We start from the raw sequence: 22,982 nt of genomic DNA, 5'->3' as shown, positions 1-22,982 counted from the left end.
CCTAGTGGCGCTAAATCTTTAAAGCATGCATAACTGCCACAAGCTCTAAGTCATGAGTTGGGTAGTTCTCCTCATGTCGCTTCAACTGGCATGAGGCATAAGCAAGAACCATGCCTTCTTGCATGAGGATACTTCCGAGGCCTATACGGGAAGCATCACAATAGATGTCAAAACCCTTGTCCATTTCGGATTGAGCAAGAATGGGAGCGGTCATGAGCAGTTTCTTCAATGTTTGTAAAGTTGACTCACATTCGCTCGACCACTTGAATACACTTCCTTGCTTCAATAGCTCAACCATTGGCTTAGTAATCTTGGAGAAGTTCTCGATGAACTGGTAGTAATAACCTGTGAGTTCGAAAAACTTAAGATGTTGGTGATATTCTTGGGTTGAACCCAATTGAGAACTTTTTGCACTTTGCTTAGTCAACGGCAACACCGTTCTCGGATACATACACCCCAAATAAGCGATTTCTTTAAGTCAGAACTCATATTTGCTGAACTTGGCATATAGTTTGTGATCTTAAAGTCGGCCAAGAACAACACGGAAATGCTCAGAATAAGGTTTACAAAACCGTTTGGAGCATGAAAACTGAGACCTGATGGTAACCGAAAAATTACGGTTATCGCGATAACTACTCAAAATTCAGTGAGAATTCGCTCAAAATTCACTGGATCAAATTTGAAATTCAGCGAGAATTAGGACCGAATCGACCGAACGGTAACCGCTCGGGTTGCACCGGTTACCAAGCGGTTTTGCCGATTTATCGAGCGCATTTTCCACATTTTTCTACATTGTCAATAACCTTTCGGTTTTATCGGTAACCGCTCGGTTTTAGCGATTTAACGAGCGGTTTTCTCGAATTTCAATGATGTTAAAAAAATAAAAAAAATAGTTTAACCTTGTAAAATCAATAACTAATTCACCTGAGCGTCAAATCAAGTGAAATAATTTTGTTGGTTTTCTTGTAACATGATCAACGTGATAAAAGTATTTATACTCATAAAAAGTTGAAATTTTCTGCGAGAAAATGTATTTGCTAAACCAAGTTAAATGCATAATTTACTCTTTGCTAATCCAAAAATCATGAAGAAACTTACCGCTCTGATTCGAAATACGGTGCACAGTATCATATTCGGCATCTTAGATTTTGAATACGGTTGAACCCATCGATTTTAGGTGCCTCAGGTTCCGAAATCAAGTTTTCAATTTTTAAGTACCAAACATAGATGCTATATTTACAAATACACTAATATATTATCTATTTTAATAAATATTTCGATGTATATTATCTATTTTTTTATTTTTACCAATATAAATGCTCAGAGAAACGTCTTTTTAAGAATTCCTATAATTTACGTGAAACCTATTTCTGTGTTCGAGATGCATATATTAATCGGCAAGCTTTTCACCCGTGTGGTTGTGCGAACAAGTGAATGCGCAGTAAATTCTCGATTGCACTGCAGGGCGCACCTACCGGAGCAGTGTACAGATTGCGTGTACATATAGCTTTGTGCGGGCCCAGCCAGCTTCTCTTCCGTCTCTCCGGCTTCCAGGTTCGTGCTTCGCCTTCATCATGTCAGGAGCCTTTTGACCCAACGCCTCCCGCATCCACTCACTGACAGCTGGGTACCGCTACATCTGATCCCACGTATCAGTATTCCTCGTTCCTCAATTCAGAAGACGCACGCCGCTCTAGACTACTGTGACCCCACTGCCAGGTGGGACCATAACGCTTTTGGACCCACATTTCAGTCACGCGCGAGCTCAGGAGCCGGGAAGCGGAGTGGCGCCCCAACCCACTTCCACCTCTTGTTCAAATCAACTCCCCTGCGTCTCTCACGCTTCCCCTCCACTTTGCGGAAAAACCCCAACTCCGGCAACCCAAACCCCGCCGCCTCGCCCAACCCAAGCCACAAACCCTAGCCCCGATAACTCCCCATGCGGCACCGCAAGCGTGGCGGCGACGGGGGAGGCGGAGACCACGGCGACGCGACGGTGCTCGGCGCCGTGGGGCTCGGGGCCCTCGCGCGGCTCGACCTCCACGACCCGCCCGAGGAGCTCCCTCTCGCTGCCGCCTACGACGACGCGTCGGGCTGCATTACCGTCTCCCTCGGCGGAGATACCGTCTCCGCCTCCTCCGCCGACCTCGCGGCCGCCCTCGAGCTGCCGCGGGGCGCGGTTGGGCTCGCCCTGGAGGCGGACGCGGCCATATTCTCGTCCACAGAGGAGATCGCAGCCGTGGGGCGCTTTGTCCGCGATCGCGTGCTGCTGGGAGGTGCAGTGGACGGCGTAGCAGAGTCCGGAGAGGTTGCTGCCGCGTTGCGGTTGGTGGAGGAGGGGAAGGCGTACGAGGTGGACTGGGGCGGGTTGGTGTGGGCGGTGCTGAAGGGGGAGGTGGTGGCCGGGACGCCACGGCGGTACTCGCCGTACCTCCTCCGTCTGATGGAGTACCAAAGGCCGGAGCTTTTCCCCGAGATTGATGGGAGGTTGCCCCTTCGTAAGAGATGGAAAGGTCAGATGTTGGAGCAATGCCAGTGGACGGGTGAGAAGCTGGTTGTTTGTGAGGAACATGAGGTGGGGGAGGAGGAAGAGACCTTGGTTTATGGGATAAGCCCGAACATTGGGGACTTGGAAGAGATGCCAATATTCGGAGAGGGCAAGAAAGTTGCTGTTGACGTCCCTGTGGATTGTAAGAGAGCATTTGTGGAGGGAGAAGAGATACATGGACTGAGCCAGGGAAATGCTGATCTTGGATCACAAAACTCCTTGCCTTCAGATACCAAGCTTTTAGGTCATGACATGGAGTGCGATGACGGGGAAGGAGTTGCTCGCGGAAATGCCAACAACCAGAGTTCTGCTGATTATTCTTCTTTCGACAGGCACCTCTGCACATTGGATGAGCAAGATGACTCCTCAAGCCCTCAGCAGTTGATCCCTGGGGCCAAGTCGCAACCTGGGTCCAATCTGCAACGCATAATTGAAACTGAAGACGAAGACGATGAAAAAAACAATGTGGGTGTTGGCCCTAGCTCTCATGTCATCAGAAATGTCCCTTTGTATATCTCACCTTATCTTGTGCAACAGCATAAGGGAGAGGGCATTTGTAATGGCCGAACTCTTTCGCCTTTCAATGACTACCTACAACAAATCTTAGTTCGTGTGCTTTGCATGGAGAATGGATACTTGGATAAGGAAAAAGAATGCAGGGACACTCAAGCTGAAGTACAGCGCATTAAGGAGATGGTGATGGAAAAGGAGCACATAATTGCTGCTACTGGGAATGATATACTGGAGGAGCTTGAAACGAGGAACACTGAAATGTGCCGACTTGAAAAGGACATGAAGGTGATGTCCTGCATGGCTCAACAATACAAAGAGTTACTCAAGAAGTCTTTAGCTAAAATTCACGAGTACAGGAACAAAATGTTGTGTGGGGAAGGTGTTGACTCATATTTGGAGGTCCTTGGCATCGCTGGTGAGCAGAGTCGCACTTGGGTGCAACAACTGCATCATCAGCAGCAGCAGCAGATTAGTAGGATTCAACATACTTGGTTTTCATATTATTTGAAGCTTGTTAAGAAGATTACAGAAGTGAAGACGGGCATGGAAGACCTCAACCATGAACTGCAAAGACTAAAAGATTCCAGATCAATTCCCGACCTCAACAAAGGCAAGCCTCAACTATGAACTTTTAGTATCTACATTTTAGGTAAATGCTAACTTCCACAAATCAACTCATGTACATTCTATCTGCAGACGTGGAACATGATGGTGAGGGCGAAGCATCCCTGAACAAGACGGAGGACAGAGATCGGGAAGGTGAAGAAGGTCGTGTCAGCAACACCACACATGTGAGTTGCAGTCTTTCTGCACATGGTTATTTAGGTGGTAATTTGGGGGTTTACGACTGGAGTTGACAGGTTCATATGTGATAATTGGCCCTTTGATGTGAAATGCTGGAGTTTTTGAGAAATTAACTCTGCCTGTTAGTTTTCTTAAGCTCTGGCAAGAGCAGAGGTTCCTGTTTCAATGACCTATTCCTCAACATTGCGTGCTTCAGCACTTTTTGTTCTTTGAATAATCTGTTATACCTGTTTGCGGCAACTAGGTCTTTTAAAACAATGGGGGCAATTTGGCCAAGACAATGGCAATGGTTTGATATGTTGAAGGTGTAATTAAATCTGAAAATTTATTCACCATTTGTGATTTAGGCAGTTCTTGATGCAACATGCATTTTTCATAACTTGGAAATTCACTACAAAATTACCTGTTCTAATTTTCTAAAAGAGAAAACTGTCAGGTTCTGCATCCAATATGTGAAGCTTTTAATTAGCTAACTATGAAACTTCATTGTGAATTTTTTTTGGGCACTTTGGCATAGCATAAGAGGACAAGATATTGTGGTGCAGGGAGGAAAGCACCTTGGTGAATTGATTGCAAACCTTGATCAAAGGAATAACACTGAGGAGAGCATGGATGCCAATGGAGTTCAGGGAAGGTGCTCTGAAGATGAAGCATGTCATGGGGGTGGAGCCTCACAGGGCACAAGTTAGGCAAAAGAATGTTATGCTGCTTGTATTTTGGTTGAATGGTTGGTGGTGTGGAACTTATTGCCATGTGAATGTGCTGATCTGATTGCACAAGAATTTTGTCATGTGGACCTTAGATAGTGGTAAAGTTATCTCTGACTAATTACTGTGTTAGATTGGTTTAACCAGTGGAATGAATGGTGTTATGGTTTAGACATGAATGAGAAGTTTCGTCAACATGTTATCTACTTTGCTAGTTCTGTTGAGTAGTGACAAGAAATGTGCCCTGACATTGCCATCTACAATGGTGAATCCTACTTTACCGTCTGAATGAAAGCAGAATGTATTGGCTTGTTCTATTCAAGGAAGTAGATTGATTTAGTTCAAGCAATATGTGTGGTGGGATTGAAGGTTGAAGTCGGTTCTGGTTCATATTTTTCTCTGGTTCAGGCTTTCATACATATTTGTTACTTTGATTTATTCTGTAATAAGGGAATGAATGATAACTTGGGAGTGACTCAGAATTTGAAATGTTTATTGGTCATGTTTATGGTTGAGGAATCCAGTTTGAAAGTTTATTATGGGCGTATTGATGTCTGGAATACACCATGTCAATTCTTCTGTGGTACAATTGGGCGAAAGCTTCTATCTTTATGTTAGCAGGTTGAGTTCAGGAGCTCTGGGTGGAGGTGGTTGTGGATTTGGGGCACAATTGGATATTTGGGTGTATTCTGGTGCTTGGTTGCCTGGTCGTTGACTTGGTGTGGCCCTTTCTTCTTTGTTTTTCTGTTCTTGTAATACCCCAAACTTGGCTTCTGTTCTATCCAGGGATTAATGCGATCCCTTCTTGTGGGGAAAAAAGGTATTGACAAGCAAGTTCACGTGTAGTACATTGGTGTGGCCTTTTGTTCTTTGTTTTGTTCCCCTCTTTTTTCAGTTCGTATTATCCTCCTCAAACTTGGCTCCTGTTCGAGCCAGGGATTAATGCAATCCCTTCTGGAAAAAAAATGTTGACAAGCAAGTTCATGTGCAGCACAAGGATATGTGCGTATGCTGCAGCTGAATGTACGATGCTTTAGCTACAGCTTCAGGTAGCTATTTGTGAATGCGTACAGGAGACAGGTGGTTATTGTCTACGGTGGCAGTTTGGCGGCAATATGTATGGCTGGAATGGCAGCAATCTAGTTATTGACAGAAAGCAAGCATTGCAATCATCAGATGATCAGTTCAGACTTACGTGCTTCCTGTTCCACTCACAGTGTCACACATCGTCGTCAGTGATGTTCGGACTATATTTAACTGACTGGTAATCTTACATCTTACTGGATGCTGAATGTACGCCTGGTGAACTATTTTGCATGTCTGTCTGAGCTATTTGCCGAAAACAGAGTGCAGTCCAGACTCCAGAGGTGTTTTGGCCAACTCCAGTCCAGCCGCAGAAGCGTTTGGAATTGGTGAATTGAATCAGATGGGCCCAGCGACCTGGATGGTGTGAGAGTGTGACCCCAGCCATCGCCTCATCGCCAGGCAGTTGGCATCAGTGCTCCATGTTTGCCTGTTGAACAGCATCGTAGCAGCGGCACAGCGCTACAGCAGCAAGATGCAGAACAATGTCACTCCTGCACCGCGGAGGCAGCAAGATTAGAATCAGCAGTTCAGCGTGTGTGGAGTTGCCGAAAACAGACGTGGGGGCGAGAGCCGTGGCGGATGGGCGGTGGCCAGCAGGCGGCGGGCAGGCGGCTAGGCTAGGCCGAGGTGGAGCTGCGGATGGGCCCGGAATGTCAGCTGCTGCGAAGTGCAATTACGTGTGGTTTTGTGATGCGACTATCACCGTCCCGTCAGTTTCTGACTTTCTGGCCTAGCTACTGTTTGTTACCTGTCAATCTCTTACTCTCCTTTGTTAGCTGAGACTCGAGACCATGAACATGTTGAGCGCTTCAGAAACCTTAGAGTCGAATCCTCAAAAAGAAAAAGAAGGGGGGAGGGGAGAAAGAAACCTTCTATGGACAAATATCTAAAAGCTACTCTATCAGCTAAGCTTGTAATTTTGCCTTTAAAATACCTTAACATCTAACCATTCTTTGAACTTATATCTCGCTGCTAATTTGTTTTACAATTTTGTCGTGGAACTCACTCTATAGCATGTCATGTGGTTTGAGAGGCAAATGGTTTTTTTGCACTACTTGCAACCAGATGTCCAATTTGCATGCTCTGAATCCTGCTTTCTTGTAGATGAAGATGCATGAATCAGTAATCAGCTCACTCTATATTGATGAGACTTGATGCGCTGCATATGTTCGACTCCAGCCCTGGTTTCAGATATGCTGACCATTCTGGTGTAAGAAGTAATACAGCCATTTTATGTTCCATTTGAGTACTGCCCTTTTTTTCATCCATTGTGCTGATTTGTTCCTTGTTTCTCTTACATATCCCTCCATCCGGAAAAGAAAGTGTCATGATCTCAGAAAAGGAGAAAAAGAAGAAGAACGAAAGAAAAGAATGTACCATCTGAACGTACACATGGTCTCGAGAGAGGCAGCGAGGGTTATCCAAATTATAAATCCAGTCATCGGTAGTTAACGCTACAGCCTGGCTACACAGCGTGAAAGTTCACTTATCTTGCTACTCGTATAGGCCTACTACTCCGGATGCGCTGTCATTATTATATCCTCGGCCTATTAAACTTAAGATTTATAGTAAGAAAAATCTATGAGATCTGGTTTTATAGAAAGGTCTCTATTTGTGTATGTTACGTGTTCTTTCTCCTTTTTCTCAGTTGCACGTATCAGCTGTTGGATCAGAGAAGGACGGTATAGATCTAAGGTCTCGTAAGAATCTTTCAGTGAAAAGTCTCGTATACCTATCTTGTGTATGTCACGTGTTTACTCTCAGTTACACGTGTCAGCCGTTGAATTAGAAAAGTAATGCATAAAGTTTTATCTTGCTGGTGAACCTTATCTTTTTATCCTTAATCTTCGATGGGCGAAGAATATATTCCTTCTCATCCGAAACACTCAGTGCCCTCGAGTGGTCCAAATTGCAGCATCGCTTCTGCTACGAGCATAAACAACTTTGCGTTTGGCAAGGTTCTCTGCTACCATGATGCCTAAAACTTGTTTACTACTCGCCATGTTTATCTCGCTCCAAACACGGAGAAGTCCCATTTGTCTATAGATCAAATCCAAAGTCACTCGACTACTCGAGGCCGTATAAACTCGAGCCGAGGTTGCATCGCCTCGCGCGATTGGATGCTTGGCCCTGGCCCCATCCAACCACCTCTCAGGCACTCACTCGCCTAGTCGGCTGGAATCCCTTCTCTTTTTACGGCGATCTAACCGAATTTTCTTGGGCCGGTACGGCGACGTAAGCGGCGACTTTCCAAGTCACCGCCCGCAACTTTCGTGTTGGAGAACAAATATGGGCCACCTTTCTCGCAGCTTTTGAGTCGGACGGGCACTCCCCGCTGCCTGCTTTTCCTCCAGCAGATGCAAAGACTGACTAAACAAGTGCAGAGAGAACCAACGAGTCGGGAGTCCTTTGGATGAAGGTGACATGAGCAACAGATTACCTCGTCCTGAAGCTGACCCCCGGTTGGTGCTGGCTAGCTAGTATTTACTAGGGCCGTTAAAAAAAGCTCGTGTCTAGCGAGGTATTCGTCGATTCGCTAAAAGTTCAATTTGAGATTTTAGCCGAGCTTGAGCCTGGTTCTATCTAAGAATTTTATAATTTTAAAAATAAAGAAAAAAATTTATTAATTTTAACAGTTAATAAACCCACTTAGTTGAGCTCGAGCAGAGTTGAGCAACTTAGGCTCAAGTACTATCGAGCTTGAGCTTGTCATGTTAGACTTGCTTAAGCTCGGCTGGTTGACATCCATAGTGCTAACTCGTGAGGGTTCTTCGGTACGCATGTGTGAGAAGCAGCACTTACACACATATGATCACTCATTGTACGAAAAATATAAATGATCACTGCGTGCTAATACTATATAAGTATATGGGAATGACAGAGCAGTGCGTGCGTGGTTACGGGAAGAGAAATTGACACAATGGTCAACTTGCACATTCGTAGCATCAATGGGTAGTTCTTCCATAATATTATAGTGAACTTATCCGATGTCATCTTTATCCACTGTTCTTCTTTTTATATCTCTGTAAAGTAAAATGGCATCGACAGGACTGCTTTCTAGTGTCTTTCTCATGAGAGCTTTAGAGAGCGAGTAGGGGCCATTTTATGTGACCATCATAGTCACTTGCAATTTGTAGTTTTTCTATAAAAAAAATCGCACAAGGTGCATGGATTTCAGAAAACATACATGACCACCACTACATAATATATTTAGTGGGACCTCTCTGTATGGACGGATCTATAGAGTCGTCTATACAAAAAGTACCACAAACGACAAATAGCTCCAAACTGTAACCGTCCGAGAAAATGACAATGAGCAGTTGCAACAAAGCGGGATGCTATAGTACAGACGATTACAAACTACAACTTAGAATCGTCTGTACCAAGTTTAGAACTGTATGTACCGTTCCTTTTTTACAGACAGTTCTAATTTAGAATCGTCTGTAAAAAAACAGTACAAATGGTTCTACTAGAATTGTCTGTATTATTAGTACAAACAGTTCTAAGTTTAGAAACGTCTGTACTAATAGTGTCCCACTCGTTTTGAGCGTATATCTTATATAGATTATTTTCATACAATGGTTAGTAACGAACGACATGTGAGACGGTAAGGAAAGTTCGCGCCAAGGTTAGAGGTTGCGGGTTCGACTCATAGAAAACGCACTCGTGGTTTTTTGCGTGAAAAATCATGTGACTTGCGACCGTGCCTACATAATAATATAGAGGGTTGGTGTAGATAGGAAAAAGATTTTTTTTTACTCAGAAAACTTTGTACATATGGTTCCAATAACAAGTCGTCTGTACAAATCTAATTTGTCGAAACTCTTTTTCACAGACAATTTAAAAAATATCTCGTACAGGGTTTTTACTAGTGGACTCATCTTAGGGAATCCATAATGTTGCAAATGTGATCTTAAAACTCATTAGGATCCTGGACCATTTGTTTTGTTATCAATGTGTAAGCACGTTTTGGTGTGAGTTGTATTATATGAATTTTAAGTTGTTACTTCATTGGATAGAATCCATGCAAAAGTTGTTTGGCTAAATTTGATTGTGAGGTATACAAACGTTAATTTTTTAGTTTGCAGGAAAATAGGTAAATTACTTTTCCACAAGGCTCTTGATTATGAGTTTTAAGATACCAAATTTTTGTTATTTTTTGTTTTACAGCTAATCCAACTAACAAGATTTAGTTCGTCACACTCTAGAAAACAGCTAGTCAAATATGATTTTCCTTCTATCCGATATCCAAAGAACCACTTAAAGGTCGACCTTAAACTCTGATAGCGCAACAGAGCGAAACAGAGATGGCTAAATGGGCGGCCCGGTCTGGCCCGGCACGGGTCCATTGAAGCACGATCCGTTTAGGTCCGTTAGCTAAACGGGCCGTGCCGTACCGGCCCACGTGCCGCGACTCCAGCCCAAACATGGCCCATTTAAGACCGGGCCGTGCCGTGCCAGCCCGTGACACGATAGGCCCGATGATTTTCTTTTGCCTCGTCAGCTCGTTAACCTGCGAAAATTGGAAAAAATCATAAAAACTTGCTTTCACTCGGAATCGAACACCTGAACTTCTACTTGTGAATTAAACACACTACCATTGCACAACATATCTTATATGGTATTAAATCTAAATGAATTATATATAATAATACAAAAATATGAACATTAAATGGGTCGTGCTGCGGCTCCGGCTCAGGCACGGCTGAAGTCGTCGTGCCGTGTCAGCCCGGCCCGTTAGCCGTTGTGTCGTGCCGTACCTGGGTCATATAAAAAGTGTCGTGTCTCGGATCGACCTATGTTGTACGATTTATTTAGACATCTTTAGAGCGAAATATAAGAGAGAACATCAAACATTTATGATTGCAATAAAATAACAAACCTGCCAATTGGTGGAGTAGTGGGAAGGAGGAAAGAAGACAAAGAGTGGGTTTTTCTCCAATATAGATTTCCCAAATGGCATGCGGTGAGGTGGCTTATCCCACCACTCATTTTGCACGTTGATTTGTACATTCAATATGTTCTTTGTACTATGTACATAGCACAAATCGCAGTACAAAACTGGACGGTGTGATAAACCACCTCACCGGCAAGCCATTACATGGTAGTACAGTTTTGGAATTTTCTCTCTTCTTCTATTCCCCATTTTAATGCGTATAGTGGGCTGCACATATATTTGCCAAGCCATGACAGCGTATATAGACCTATTATGAAATCAAATACAACGCACTCCCTAATAGGAAACGCAGTGCGTATAAAAAGTTTTGACTAAGCTTTATCCACAGCCTTTAACAGAACAAAGAGTTAAATCGCAAGGTTCATCCTCCATGGCTGCTATGCATAAGGGAATACCTCATCGAAGACTTAGGTGGTGTTTGAAAGAGCCAAATAGGGATCGCCTGAAATTTTTTAGGATTTTGTTCATATTCGAACAAAATGATAGAGATTTTGATACAAATCACTCATTTCCAAACAAGCCCTTCCATTCAGTAAAAACAATTAAGAGCTCACACACTTTTCTTAGTACTGAATCACTCACGCAAGTGCTGTATGTACAATTGCAAGGTAAAAAAGTTTTAAAAGATATAAAGCAGACTAATTATTCACAGCGTGCTGTCGCTGCTGCTGCCGTTCCAAGTCGTACAACTCCCCGGTGTCGACGTCGGCACCCTGTGGCAGTGGCCTCCGCGGCAAGGACCTCTCCCTGCTCAGCATCTTCATCAACGACGCACCGATCCCCCGCGCCGGCGCCGAGCTGCCCGCCTCCTCCTTCTCCGCGTCCTGCAGCTTCTCCTTCACGCACGCCGCGGAGCCCGGCGGCGGCGGCTCCACCGCAGCGCGGCAGACAGGGCAAGACGAGCTGGACGCGAGCCAGGTGTCGACGCAGGGGACGTGGAACACGTGACGGCAGGCGGGCAGCACGCGCACCGCGTCCCCTTCCTGCACGGCGCCGAGGCAGATGGTGCACTCGGTGCAGCCGCCTGCGTCGCCCACCTCCTTCCCGTACGCCGCGATCGGCAGCGCCGCGATGGCCGAGGGATCCAGCCCGCCCTTCGGGGACGCCGCCGCGGTGGTCGGCAGCACGGCCGCGCTGGCCGCCTCTCGCCGGCGGTTCCGGCGGCGGACATGGCAGACGTAGAGGTGCAGGAAGAGGGCGAGGCCGAGCACGGACACGAACGCGGCGACGGCGGTGGTGATGAGCCGCACGTTGTGTCCCTGCACGGCCGACGTGCTCCGCTCGCCGCCGCCGAACCACGCGGACCCTGGGTCGCTCACCTTCATCCCTGACATGGCCGCTCTCCTCTCCTCGGCGTGTCGTACGCTCGTGTCAAGTCAAATTGTTTGGTTAGTGAGATGACCCGATGGCGCGGTTTGGTGGGGGTGCTCAGTAGCTAGCTGCGCGCCCGGTCTTATAAGCTTAAGCGACTTGCGACGGGTTTGTTTAGTGGGTTTGCTTAGGTGCGTAGGTTTCAGACGTGGCCCGCCGACTGGGGCGTGGGCGGTGCGCGTAGTGGGCGTAGCCGAGGCGAGTGCTCGGTTCGGATACTTGTCAAGTCATGTGTGGCAAAGGCGCGGCAAGGTGGTGCGGAAAAGCGGAGCTCGTATGGAAATTTCGACGTGGCCATTTGCGCCCGATGAGACGTCACGCCGTGGCGAGACGGCGACGTGAATCGCGCCCGAACACGTCGATTTGGTGCGGTTTTTTCGTTTCCTGTACTTGCTTACCCTCGGAGGCACGCTGGGGTCCAGGAGCCGGGCAGCACCGTCGAGCGCGAACGTCGGAGCGCCCATGGAGGCAGAGCAGTTAACCGCGTGACGCCGATACGGTGGTTCCGAACAACTCTGGCCGCGGAGCTGGCAGCTAGGCCTGCCACCCGCGTCGTGGACAGACAGGGATGGAAGGAGAGTCTCTGCGAACTCTTGCTTGCTTGGTGACAAGCGGTGACACTCGGCAGCTGTCTGGTCGGCTACCGAAGGCTCACCATCGCGCCGGTGATCGTTCACCATCGAAGATACTGACCGGAGTAACTGCAGTGCCAATCGAGTTCTTAACCAAGGACAGGTTTTCAGTTGTCACCTCTTCTGGAGTTGTCGTTCAGCTTTCTCGGCCGGCAAGGACAAGTCCCTTCCTGGTCCGTTTTTCGTGCCAAGAATTGCTCCTCTGTCCTCTCGTAGCCTTGTGATTTCAGTCAGTACAAATAAATAATAGTAACTATACAACTCTCCAAAGAGTTTACTGCTCACCTCCCGAAGGGATTCTGCTCTCTCGTGCCCTCAATTGGTTTCGGGGCAATAAGCGCTTGTTTCAAGGCTTCGGTATAAAAGGCTGCTCTGGTTCAGGCTTCAGAGTCTGAAGAAAACCGGATCTCAGTTCGGGCAAAGCCAGCAACGCGCAAAAAGACCTCACCACAAAGTGAAGAACACCACTCCCATTTTCTGGCTGGCCCAGATCTAACTCTCCACTTGATATTGGGCCAGATTTGGAGTGGCCCGGAACTGGTTCGAACATGCATGTGGCGTTGGTCTTTTGGAGCTGTGGTAATTAAGATTTTATTTGACATAGCTTTAACTTCTAGCTCCATATTAGATATTGTATTTCTAGTTTAAGATAAAGTAATTTAAATATTTATTTTTATACTAAAATAGAAATAAAATAATTCATCTAAACATCTTCGGTGTACCTGTAGCTCTATTTTCATAGATTTTTGAAGTTAAAAATATCTAGCTATAAGAATTTTTAAAGTTGAATCTCTTTCAAACCGATCTGACCCACGGCTCCAGCGCCACTTGACTTCGATTTTGGCTGCACGATTTATCACACGCAGCCTTGCATGATCGCAGACAGGACATCCTTTCTTGCCTCACTACTCACTAGTCACAACCTTCGGCGCGAGCATCCATCGACATCATATCAACGTGCCTGACGACGCTTATGAGCGGGAATATGGCTCTTCGCCCTGATAAGCTGCCTGTCTGAATCTCCGAAAGCGACCGCGATTTCCGATCTGGTTACCCCTGCCCATCTGATATATGCCGATGTCGACCAAATGGGATTGATGCATGATTATTCCTTGGAGGGGGCCGCGGGGCCGGTGAGATCGATGAAACTTATGCAAGGCTATCTGTCAGCGTCTCATCGATCGTCTCTCACCGATCGAAAGCGCCACCGGCCAGCCGGTCTCTGTGCACTCGTGAAAATCTGGGGAGACGCCGACGTGTTCGGCATGGGCACGCGTACGGAATCTGGGGAGATGCCATTGCCATCGAAGAGTGGCGATTCGCCTTTCGCGCGAGATGCCGTCGCGCGCTGGCAGCTGGGTACATGCCGCTTTTCGCGAGCCCTAATTCTCTCGTCGGAGCATCACGGTGCGCGATGGCCTTTGAAGAGAACTTGTGAGGCGACGCACACTACCGTCTCCACGTACCCTCTCAATACATGGTACCTTGATCGGGTCACTATTTCAGCTCTCTCTCTCTCTCTCTCTCTCTCTCTCTCTCTCTCTCTCTCTCTCTCTCTCTCTCTCTCTCTCTCTCTCTCTCTCTCTCTCTACGTACAGATACTGCCAATCTCGGTAGAGCACACTGCCACTGGCATTATTTCTGCAGCCTAAAGAGTAAAGAACCCATTTTTCAACTTTTTTGGCCATTGATTCAGCCATGTTGTTGCAGTGTTTTCCAAATCTGACCATGGTGATGACAACGCTAATCTTCCTCTAGTGGTTGTTTGGATCATATTTTTTATAATTGTACTAAAAAAGCTTTTTTCTTCCTACGTTTTAGTAAAACGAATTTTTGGTTGTTATTCGATTAGGAAACGTTCAGCGAAAATGTTGTTGGATAAAACTAGTTTGATGAAAAACAAGGAGAAAGAGTTCTTCGTCAAACCCCTTTTTTTTAAGTTTTAGGAAATCTTGTTTTTGTGACACAAATTCTATCCTAATATAAGCAACGAAGGCAAATTTTTAGGCGTAGACTCCAAAATTAATTTAACAAAAACAGGTTTTGCTTATACATCTGATCTAAACAAACCCCTGGCGGTTTTGCTGTGCTAGCATATCTAACACGACAATATAATGTGACCTTTACCAACCTTTTGTGCCGCGTGCTCTATTAAACAATCCTCGATCAGTCCCTTTGCTCGGCGTTTAGGACACCGTCACAGTTTTTGTATCAAAATTTAGCCATTACTTTTCTAATTGTATTTTAGCTAATATTGTTGAAAACGTCCATAACAACTCTATAAAAACGTAAGATGACACAAAGTCACAAAGCACTTTTGATGGTGAATTTACTGTTATCATTTCAATCTGATGAGTCTAAATATTTTATCTATACTACATTCGTCAAAGTTTAAAAAGGTTTAATTGCATGTGTTTTGTGATAGAATGTATTAGTTAGTAGTAGCATCATATATTTCCGTATATAGAGAGGCAAATGATGTCACAAACTCAGTGTAGTTAACTAGAGTAGTACTAAACATAAGTTTTATAAGAGAGATAAGCATAATACCCGGAAGATTTCTGCACTGTGTTCCAAACTAGGCCTCCTCTTGTGTTGGCGTAGTAGTTGAAGCACAAGCTAGAACGACAAAGAACAACGGTCTGTGAGCATTACATGCAAAAGAGAGTACTAGTGGCCATAGCTGGCAACTGCGGATCTGCTCCTATGGCAGTAGAAAGTGACCTATCCTCAGCATCTTCAAATGGGAAACAGAGCCAGCAATCATTGTATGCCATACTTTTATCTACCATGTTCGGTGTCTGAGCAAGCTAGCTGAGCTCCAATGCAGAAGAGAGAGGGAGAGAGATTGATGGAGTAGTGACAAAACACTATTATTTAGATTAATAGCGTTTCATCCTTTTCTCTAACAACAGCTATGCCTTACAACAACGTATTGCAAGTCTGCAGCAGCAAAAGCGCATACAAAAAAAGAAGGATTTTCCCATATATGAATTTATGATCTGTTATGGATTTCCCGAGTATATGATGTCAGTGTTCCTATCCAAAGTTCAGACAATTCCATGATTTTTCATAGGCTACATATATGAGTTTATTACGGTAGGTTATTGCGAGCTAGGTCAGAGACAGATGCATGGGAATATGCAATATATGCTTCCATGAACTGGCCAACAAATTCAGAAGAATATGGAGGCTGGCATGCAAAGAAGCAAGTCCCGAGGCTAAAAACAACCAGAAACAAACACCGACGAGTTATGAGCGAGCCACTGCCAAAATTAGTAGTAGGATGTTGATATGCAATTGTCTCAGTCTCTGTCATGCAATTGTCTGGGGTACGGCATGACATACATGCAATTTCAGAAGATTCACAGTCCCTGGTGAGCAGAAAGATACCCCAAACAGTGAAAGGAAAACAAAGAGGAAAGGACCGGGAAGAGGTAAAGGGTAAAGATCCCACTCACTGCCAATAATAGAGGTCCGGGCATGCGTAGAGAGCAGATCCCGCCCCACACACACATCATTATCAGCATGGAGACCATGGAGACATCAGAAGCAAACAGCACTTGCACTCCTAACTGCTAAAGGCTACTGGCATAAATTGATTTTTAATTCAGTTACCGGCCATTTCTTTATTTCGCTCCCTTTTGCTGCTTTCTTCCTGCTCCTGCATCGCCTACTTATCAAGTTATCATTGGATTGGAGGCTGAGGTTGCATTGGCTGGCTTTATGGAATCAGGATCTAGGGACAACCTTCAAATTGGCTAAAGGCCGGAATCTTCCTTAAACTATATAATGAGGTAAGAAACATTAAAAGGTCCAAAGGGGAGAAACCCATCAAGATCAGATCAGATCATCTCATCGTCACCACATCTATCTTGTTCATGCTGATGAGAATAATGAAAGGAAAAGAACCAAAAAACAGCAGTAGCAGCTAATGCAACAGTAACGGCTGTCTAGTTCCAAGGGAACGTCTTAATGAAACCTTAGTTATACATGCATGAATATAGCAGCAGCTAATGAGAAATTTAACATCACCCAAACTCCTACATGAAATGACATACAAACTGACCAGATTAATGAAGTGTGTGTTATTAGAAACCTCACACACCTCATGTGCACCACCACGAGAGTTCATCAGTCTCTTCTCATCGCTTCGCTCCCTTGCTCGTCCCCGCCCTGGAGCCTCTGCGCCGCCGCCGGCGCGAGGAACCCCATGAACCCGCCGCCGGCGCCGACCAGATGGCTGAACCCGACCTGCCCAGCCAAAGCCGACGGCTGGTGGATTGCGGCGAGGGGGTCTAGCCAAGTGCGAGCTGACGCCCAGCCGCCACTGGACTGAAGGGGTTCCCCTTGAGAGAAGAGCTGGCTCTGGTCTGCTAGCCCTTGCCGCGGCGCCATGCCGAACATGTAGCTGCCGCCATTACCGGCGCCGCGGCCGTCTCCCGTGCCGTTCCCCGAGGCATGCCACGACGGCATTCTCTGGCTGTGCTCCGACCAACCTGGAACACCTGCACTAGAGATCATATCGTGATGGTTCGGAGATACATGGCTGAATATCTGGTGCTGATTAGACTGGAGGGTGAGGCAAAGCTCCTGCGGCTGGCTGCTGGTCGTGCGCGACAGGAGGTCCGGCGGGGAGCCCCTGTACTCGTCGTGGGCGGGGGTGGTGCTGGCTGTCGACGAGGAGGGGAATAAGGACTTGACGTTGCCGGAGACATCATCCACGCCGACGGAATGAGGAATGAACGAGCCAGCAACACCACTGATGGTGCCATCGGGGTTGCCGAAGCCGTAGGACGTCGAGGTCACTTGCTCGGTCGGCTCAGTGGCCTCTGCAGCAGCCTCCGCGGCCGGAGGCGCCTCGGTCCGGTCGGGGAGCTCCTCGATGGCGGCCTTGGCGTTGCAGATGAGCCAGTCGACGGCCTTGCTGGGGCGGTCGTAGCCGAGGCGGTCCTGCACGTCGTAGAACCGGATGGCGGTGTGCGCGGCGAGGCGGACGCGTCGGTCGCGCAGCCCGCGCGCCGTGCACACCTTGCTGTGCCGGTCCTTGCGCCCGGCCGCGGACCGCACGATCCGCCCGCTCCCGAATGCGGTCGTCAGGGCGTCCACGGGCGTCGAGTCGCCGCTGCTGACCCCATCGCCGCCTAGTCCTGCTCTCGACTGCTGCTGCCTCCGGTGGTGCTGGAGATAGCTGAACCCTTGCTGGTGGTAGATCTGGAGCTGCTCCTGCGCTTGCGCAGCTCTCTCCTTCTCCTGGAGCATGTAGTGCAAGGTGCTGGTGGTAGCGGTAGGGTTGTTGCCCCAAGGGTCCAAGCCCTTGGACAACTGGTTCTTGTCCTCCTCCAGCTTGAGCTACCTCACTTGAACTCCCCACAACCGGAAAGAAAGAAGAAGCTAGTAATCAAAAAGGAAAAGAAGCACTAATCACCTAAAGAGACCGGCTATTTCAGCTGCATGAGATTGCCATGTACATCTTGCGCCGCGCCAAAGCTCACTCAGCTAGCCATGTTGAGGAAAAAGATTTGATGGCCATGGGAACCCCACAAGCACAACTCCGATCCGTCCGCACAAGGCAGAACTACACCAGCAGCTTAATAGCTACAGCGCTGGTGGCCTGGTGCAGCCGGCCGGCCTCTCTTTTGTGAAAGTGACAAGCAAAAGAGGGCAGTGCAGATCTTATCTCGGCAATCTCTTTGTGTGCAGCTAGCTAAGCTTACAGTGACTTGGGGGAGGAAGTGAGGAAAAGAAGATCTGTGAAAAAAAGAAAGATTAGGACCTCTCTACCAAAACGTGAGATAATTATTATACGTACTCCTTCTTACCTACACCTTGAGAAGGACAGGTGCTATATTGCGCTTAGGAAGATCATATCTCTTCTCCAAGCTCTCTTTTCTTCTCTTTTTGTGTGTGTGCGCGCGCGCTTGTATAGAGAGAGAAAGAGAGGCTATACACTCTGCTATAGAGTGATAGGGTGATGCAGGAGAGGGGAAGAGTCAAGAGAGGGTGGCGCAGACAGACTCAGAGACAGGAGGAGTCAGGGTGTAGGGCAGAAACTATGCTGAGATCACGTCCCTCTCTGCTTCAGTTCCTGATTTCAATTGATTAGAGAAGCCACATTAAATTCTTCCCCTCACTCTTCCAGCAGAAACTGTGCTGCTCCAATTGGACAGCCCCATGCACACGCATGATACACCAGCTGATTGTGTACTACTATTCGGTTGTCTCTATTCTGTTGCAAAATTGTGCGCAACTGCATGTGATGGAGAAGAGCTTTGCGATTATCATCCAGATATTTTGGCATTAATTAATTATATTTCCTTTTAAGCAACTAGCTAGACCCATACGTAGTTTTTATTCGGGTCCATTTTATTTGGTTGTATTGAATTTTGCTATGTATGACTATGAGCTCTCAATTTGAATGAAACATCTGTATGTATGCACATGTGTAATTTTGTTATTCTTGTATGATATTTAATGATTATTACCATGGGTGGAGCTTCTTGGAGGCCAAGGGTGGTCGTGTCCTCCCTTCCTTTTTCAACAAATTATTTAGGAAAATATTAATGTTGTCACTTGAATACTAACAAATATACAAAATTGATTGTGTTTATCTTAATTTCACCCCTTCAATGATTTTCTTCAAGCTCCACCACTGATGATTGCTTTGTCTAATACATAGGTTGAATATTCTATAATACTTCCTCGGATCCAAATTCCTAAATATATAAGTTGTTTTATGATTATTGTCGGTTAAACTTTTTACGATTTAAACATAAATGAATAAACAACTTTTCAAATAATATATTTTCTTATGAATTGCTAGCTAAAGTGTTATTTTAGAGACCGTATCAATGTCCTAAATGACTTTATATGTTGGATTGAAGGGAGTAAATATTCATATATATTAAAATACCACGTGCTTACCAAGATCTTTAATTAGCTGGTAGCTAAATACACCAGAAAAAATATATAACTACACGACTAACAACTTTTCCGATGGTTTCTTTGCAAGTGGCCAACGGTTTGTAGTATATTTGGTTAAGTACATACCATAGCTGTGGATAATAAGTTTGTTAGGAATTATGTTGTTGGTAATTTGCTAAAACTGTTAGGAAATATACCAATTTATACTAGAAAATTTTTCAGTCACTCGAGAAAAATACTAAAGAATACTAAATTATCGGCCACTTGTAAAAAACTGTCGGTAAAGATTGAATATCTTGTAGTGTATATGCATACATTATTACAAAACAGATACTTGCACCTCACATGTTAAAATGAATCCTTAATTAACAGTGTTTGCATCTTTAATTGAAGTCTTCGGTTTCATTTGGAAAATAAGCTTCATGCACTACCTAAAAAACACATTAGTGACGGGTAAAATCTCCGTTATTCCGAACATGTTACTAATATGGACTCATCAGTGATGGGTTTGAACCCGTCACTAATGACACACATTAGTGACGGGTCTAGATCCAGACCCGTTACTGATGTGCAGTCATGAGTGACGGGTCGGGTCTAGACCTGTCACTAATGAGTCTACATCAGTGACATTAGTGACAGGTCGAATTCAAATCCGTCACTAATGATTTCACATCAGTGATAGGTCGGATCTAAACCCGTCACTAATGACTTCATATCAGTGACATATCAGGTCCAGACCTGTCACTAATGTGTGTTTAAAAAACAAAAATAAATGAAAATTAAAAATGGGTTTTGTTCTTCCTCTATTATGTTCTATCGGATCATATTCGCAAGCACTGTTGTTTACATGATGGATGACACAATTAATCTAACTGAAGATGCAAAGCAAAAAAATCTTGCAAGCACTATAACAAAGGTCAGTCTAGTTTGTTCATTTAGCAAATACTATAACAGAAACTACATCGAAACATTTAGTGTTAAACTAAACTACAGATGCATTACTAAAGACTACTTAATTGTGTTCATCATCTAAAGCTCAGAAAGAATAGCTCTTTTCTCCTCAACACGGGATGAAGAAAACTTTGGATGAAATGCTATCTGAAAAAGAGAGAGGAGAAATTGGCATAACTTGTTTATATTTTGAATAACAACAAAAAGATTTATATTCTGAATAACAACATAAAGAATTATATTCTGAATAACAACAGAAAGAATTTGTCATACAGGTTTACCAAACATCTTTGGACCTTTCATCTAAAACTTCAGGCACTAGAAAGGAATGACATTTATCAACATCTTAACTCATTCAATGCATCCAGGATAGAAGGGAGTAATTCTTCACCATATTCCTACAAATAGAAGACAGGTTAATTTGTAAACCTTAAATACACAAGAAAATGCATCTAAATTGGGTCATTTAAAAAAGTAACATTGAGATACTAGTTGTTGTTGGATCCATTACACAGTTGTGATGTTCAAGAATTCAAATCAATGCCTCATTAGTGATGGTAAAAGTCTAACCTTCAATCTGCAAGGGTGGATTTTCACAATGATATATAAGCCACAGAAAAAGGAACATATGTCGATATTTCATATCACAATAACTTCATCTAGGCATAAAAAGGAATTGAATAAAAAGAACTGAATCTTAACATATACAAGATAGGCATTACCCTTCATCAATAACTTCATCCAGGCATAAGAAGATAAGATCTAGGTTTTCAAATACAATCCTTTTTGTCTACATTCTTGTTGGAATAGAAAAACAGAGACTAACTTTAATTAGTTTAATAGAAGCAAACATCCTAATAACAATGAACGGAACAAACCACAATTAAAGGAGTTAGCAAAAACTGGGAAGAACTTCACCAACAACATCAGAAAAATATAAGACCAAACAGATGCAGAGACAATAACTATAACAACAAAAGTACAATAAAAGTGACAACTAACTTGTAGGAGTTCAGTGCTCTTCATTGATGAAAATAGTGATCACCACAAAAGCGTTAGCCCTAAAAGATGCAAAAGATTAATATGAATCAATATAATCTTTGTCAATGAACTAGATCAGGCAAGTGACAAGTAGCATAAGTAGTTGTTAGGCATTCAGAGGAACATTTGTTCCCTGCCTCACAGCTAAGATCAATTAAAAAATGCTATAGACTGGAAGTAACTACATATGGACCTTTGCGCATATCCAATGAAAATAATTTATGTACATGATTATATGTGCTCTAGGAATACATAAATATGCACTTGTAAACAGATTAAACAAGATAAAGCTATTATATATTCTGCTCTTAACATTATACATACCACTTCTTCCCCCATGGAAATCACATCCCCCCATGGCATGAAGCACTAATCAAATCAAGCAAAATAAAAGTAAAATACCCAAATAGCATGCAAGGGAAGCACACATATAACGAATTGGATCAATGCAAGGGAAATGGGAAACGAAAAATAAAGGGGGGAGGTGCGCAAGCTTACCACCTAGGCTGGGGTCGTCGGCAGGAAACAATGGGAGGTTCTGCGGGTTGGAGAGGATGCGGTTGAGCATGAGCCCGACACCCTCGATGAGCACAAGAAGGATCCCGCCCATGAGCGCTGAGCGCCCAGCTGTGCTGGTGCCCTAGCGCATGGAGAGGAACCCACCCATGACGGCGCCGAAAATGATGGAGTTCCAGGGGTCCTCCTTCTGACGCGCGTAGACCATAGCGTAGTTGACGGTGGAAAAGAGGTCGCCCTACACGGTGAAGTTCCCACCGATGCACAGCACGTTCATGCGCATGTCCTAGGCACCGCCCGCTAGGCGCATCTTGTTGGGGGAGTTGTAGGTGCCCTTGAGGAAGTGGAAGACGGAGCTGCCCACGACCCCCATCCTAAACGTGCCACCCACGTCGTCCAGGATGCGGTGCGGGCACGGTTCCCGCGAAATCTCCGGCGGCAGAGGCGATGGGAGAGGAAACTCTAGCACAGAGCTCGAGGCCTAGCGTGGAAAGGAGGTAAGTGGGAGGAGAGAGAAAGGGGCTGAGAGGAGGCTGTGGCGGTAAGCACGGGGCGAGGGTATGAGGGTGAGCTGAGCAAACCCTAACAACCGTGCCTTATATATGGCTCCTGCGAGTGTCTGGACCAGTCTGGGCCAGAAAGGCTGTCTGGGCTACGACCCAAGTTGCCTTGGTCGTCCAATATTCACATTAGTGACGAGTGCCGTCCAATATTCACATTAGTGATAGGTGTTCTAAACACACGTCACTAATGATTTTCATATTAGTAACAGATGTTATTATCACCTGTCACTAATGAGTGGTCTCTGTCTAGACTGTCCATAGAGTTGTGAAGTGCATGACCCGTCACTAATGACGGGTGTCTACATTAGTCATTAGTGACGGATTGTGAAGTGTATGGCCCTTTACTGTTATTTTTAGTGATATGTCTTA

At 45.2% G+C, this 22,982-nt stretch overlaps 3 protein-coding genes across 3 annotated transcripts; 1 reads left to right on the top strand and 2 right to left on the bottom strand.

The window, feature by feature from the left end:
- The first annotated feature begins 1,735 nt into the window (after positions 1-1,735).
- Positions 1,736-4,810, top strand: LOC133921065 (uncharacterized). The gene is made up of 3 exons (XM_062365786.1): positions 1,736-3,671; positions 3,758-3,852; positions 4,411-4,810. Exons 1-3 carry the CDS (start codon positions 1,940-1,942, stop codon positions 4,552-4,554), a joined length of 1,971 nt encoding a protein of 656 aa, XP_062221770.1. The 5' UTR covers positions 1,736-1,939; the 3' UTR covers positions 4,555-4,810.
- Positions 4,811-11,123: 6,313 nt separating this feature from the next.
- LOC133921056 (RING-H2 finger protein ATL39-like) lies at positions 11,124-13,079 on the bottom strand. Its single transcript, XM_062365775.1, has one exon. It carries the CDS (start codon positions 11,947-11,949, stop codon positions 11,254-11,256), a length of 696 nt encoding a protein of 231 aa, XP_062221759.1. The 5' UTR covers positions 11,950-13,079; the 3' UTR covers positions 11,124-11,253.
- A 1,709-nt stretch (positions 13,080-14,788) lies between these two features.
- On the bottom strand, positions 14,789-22,144 carry LOC133885138 (transcription factor PCF7-like). The gene is made up of 4 exons (XM_062324796.1): positions 22,033-22,144; positions 19,669-19,673; positions 16,727-17,970; positions 14,789-15,237 (listed from the first exon to the last, which is right to left on the bottom strand). The coding sequence occupies exons 1-3, from the start codon at positions 22,142-22,144 to the stop codon at positions 16,753-16,755; spliced, it is 1,335 nt and encodes a 444-aa protein (XP_062180780.1). The 3' UTR covers positions 14,789-15,237; positions 16,727-16,752.
- Between the last annotated feature and the right edge of the window lie 838 nt (positions 22,145-22,982).

Source organism: Phragmites australis, chromosome 1, assembly GCF_958298935.1.
Source record: "Phragmites australis chromosome 1, lpPhrAust1.1, whole genome shotgun sequence".
Taxonomy (NCBI): Eukaryota; Viridiplantae; Streptophyta; class Magnoliopsida; order Poales; family Poaceae; genus Phragmites; species Phragmites australis.
This window is presented reverse-complemented; position numbering and strand designations above follow the sequence as displayed.

Bases quoted from the DNA above. Each gene is read 5' to 3' on its own strand.
- LOC133921065 (XM_062365786.1), top strand. From the start codon at position 1,940: ATGCGGCACCGCAAGCGTGGCGGCGACGGGGGAGGCGGAGACCACGGC. The intron at 3,672-3,757 runs GCAAGCCTCAAC...TTCTATCTGCAG, and splicing joins AATTCCCGACCTCAACAAAG to ACGTGGAACATGATGGTGAG. The intron at 3,853-4,410 runs GTGAGTTGCAGT...ATTGTGGTGCAG, and splicing joins GTGTCAGCAACACCACACAT to GGAGGAAAGCACCTTGGTGA.
- LOC133921056 (XM_062365775.1), bottom strand. From the start codon at position 11,949: ATGTCAGGGATGAAGGTGAGCGACCCAGGGTCCGCGTGGTTCGGCGGC.
- LOC133885138 (XM_062324796.1), bottom strand. From the start codon at position 22,144: ATGGGCGGGATCCTTCTTGTGCTCATCGAGGGTGTCGGGCTCATGCTC.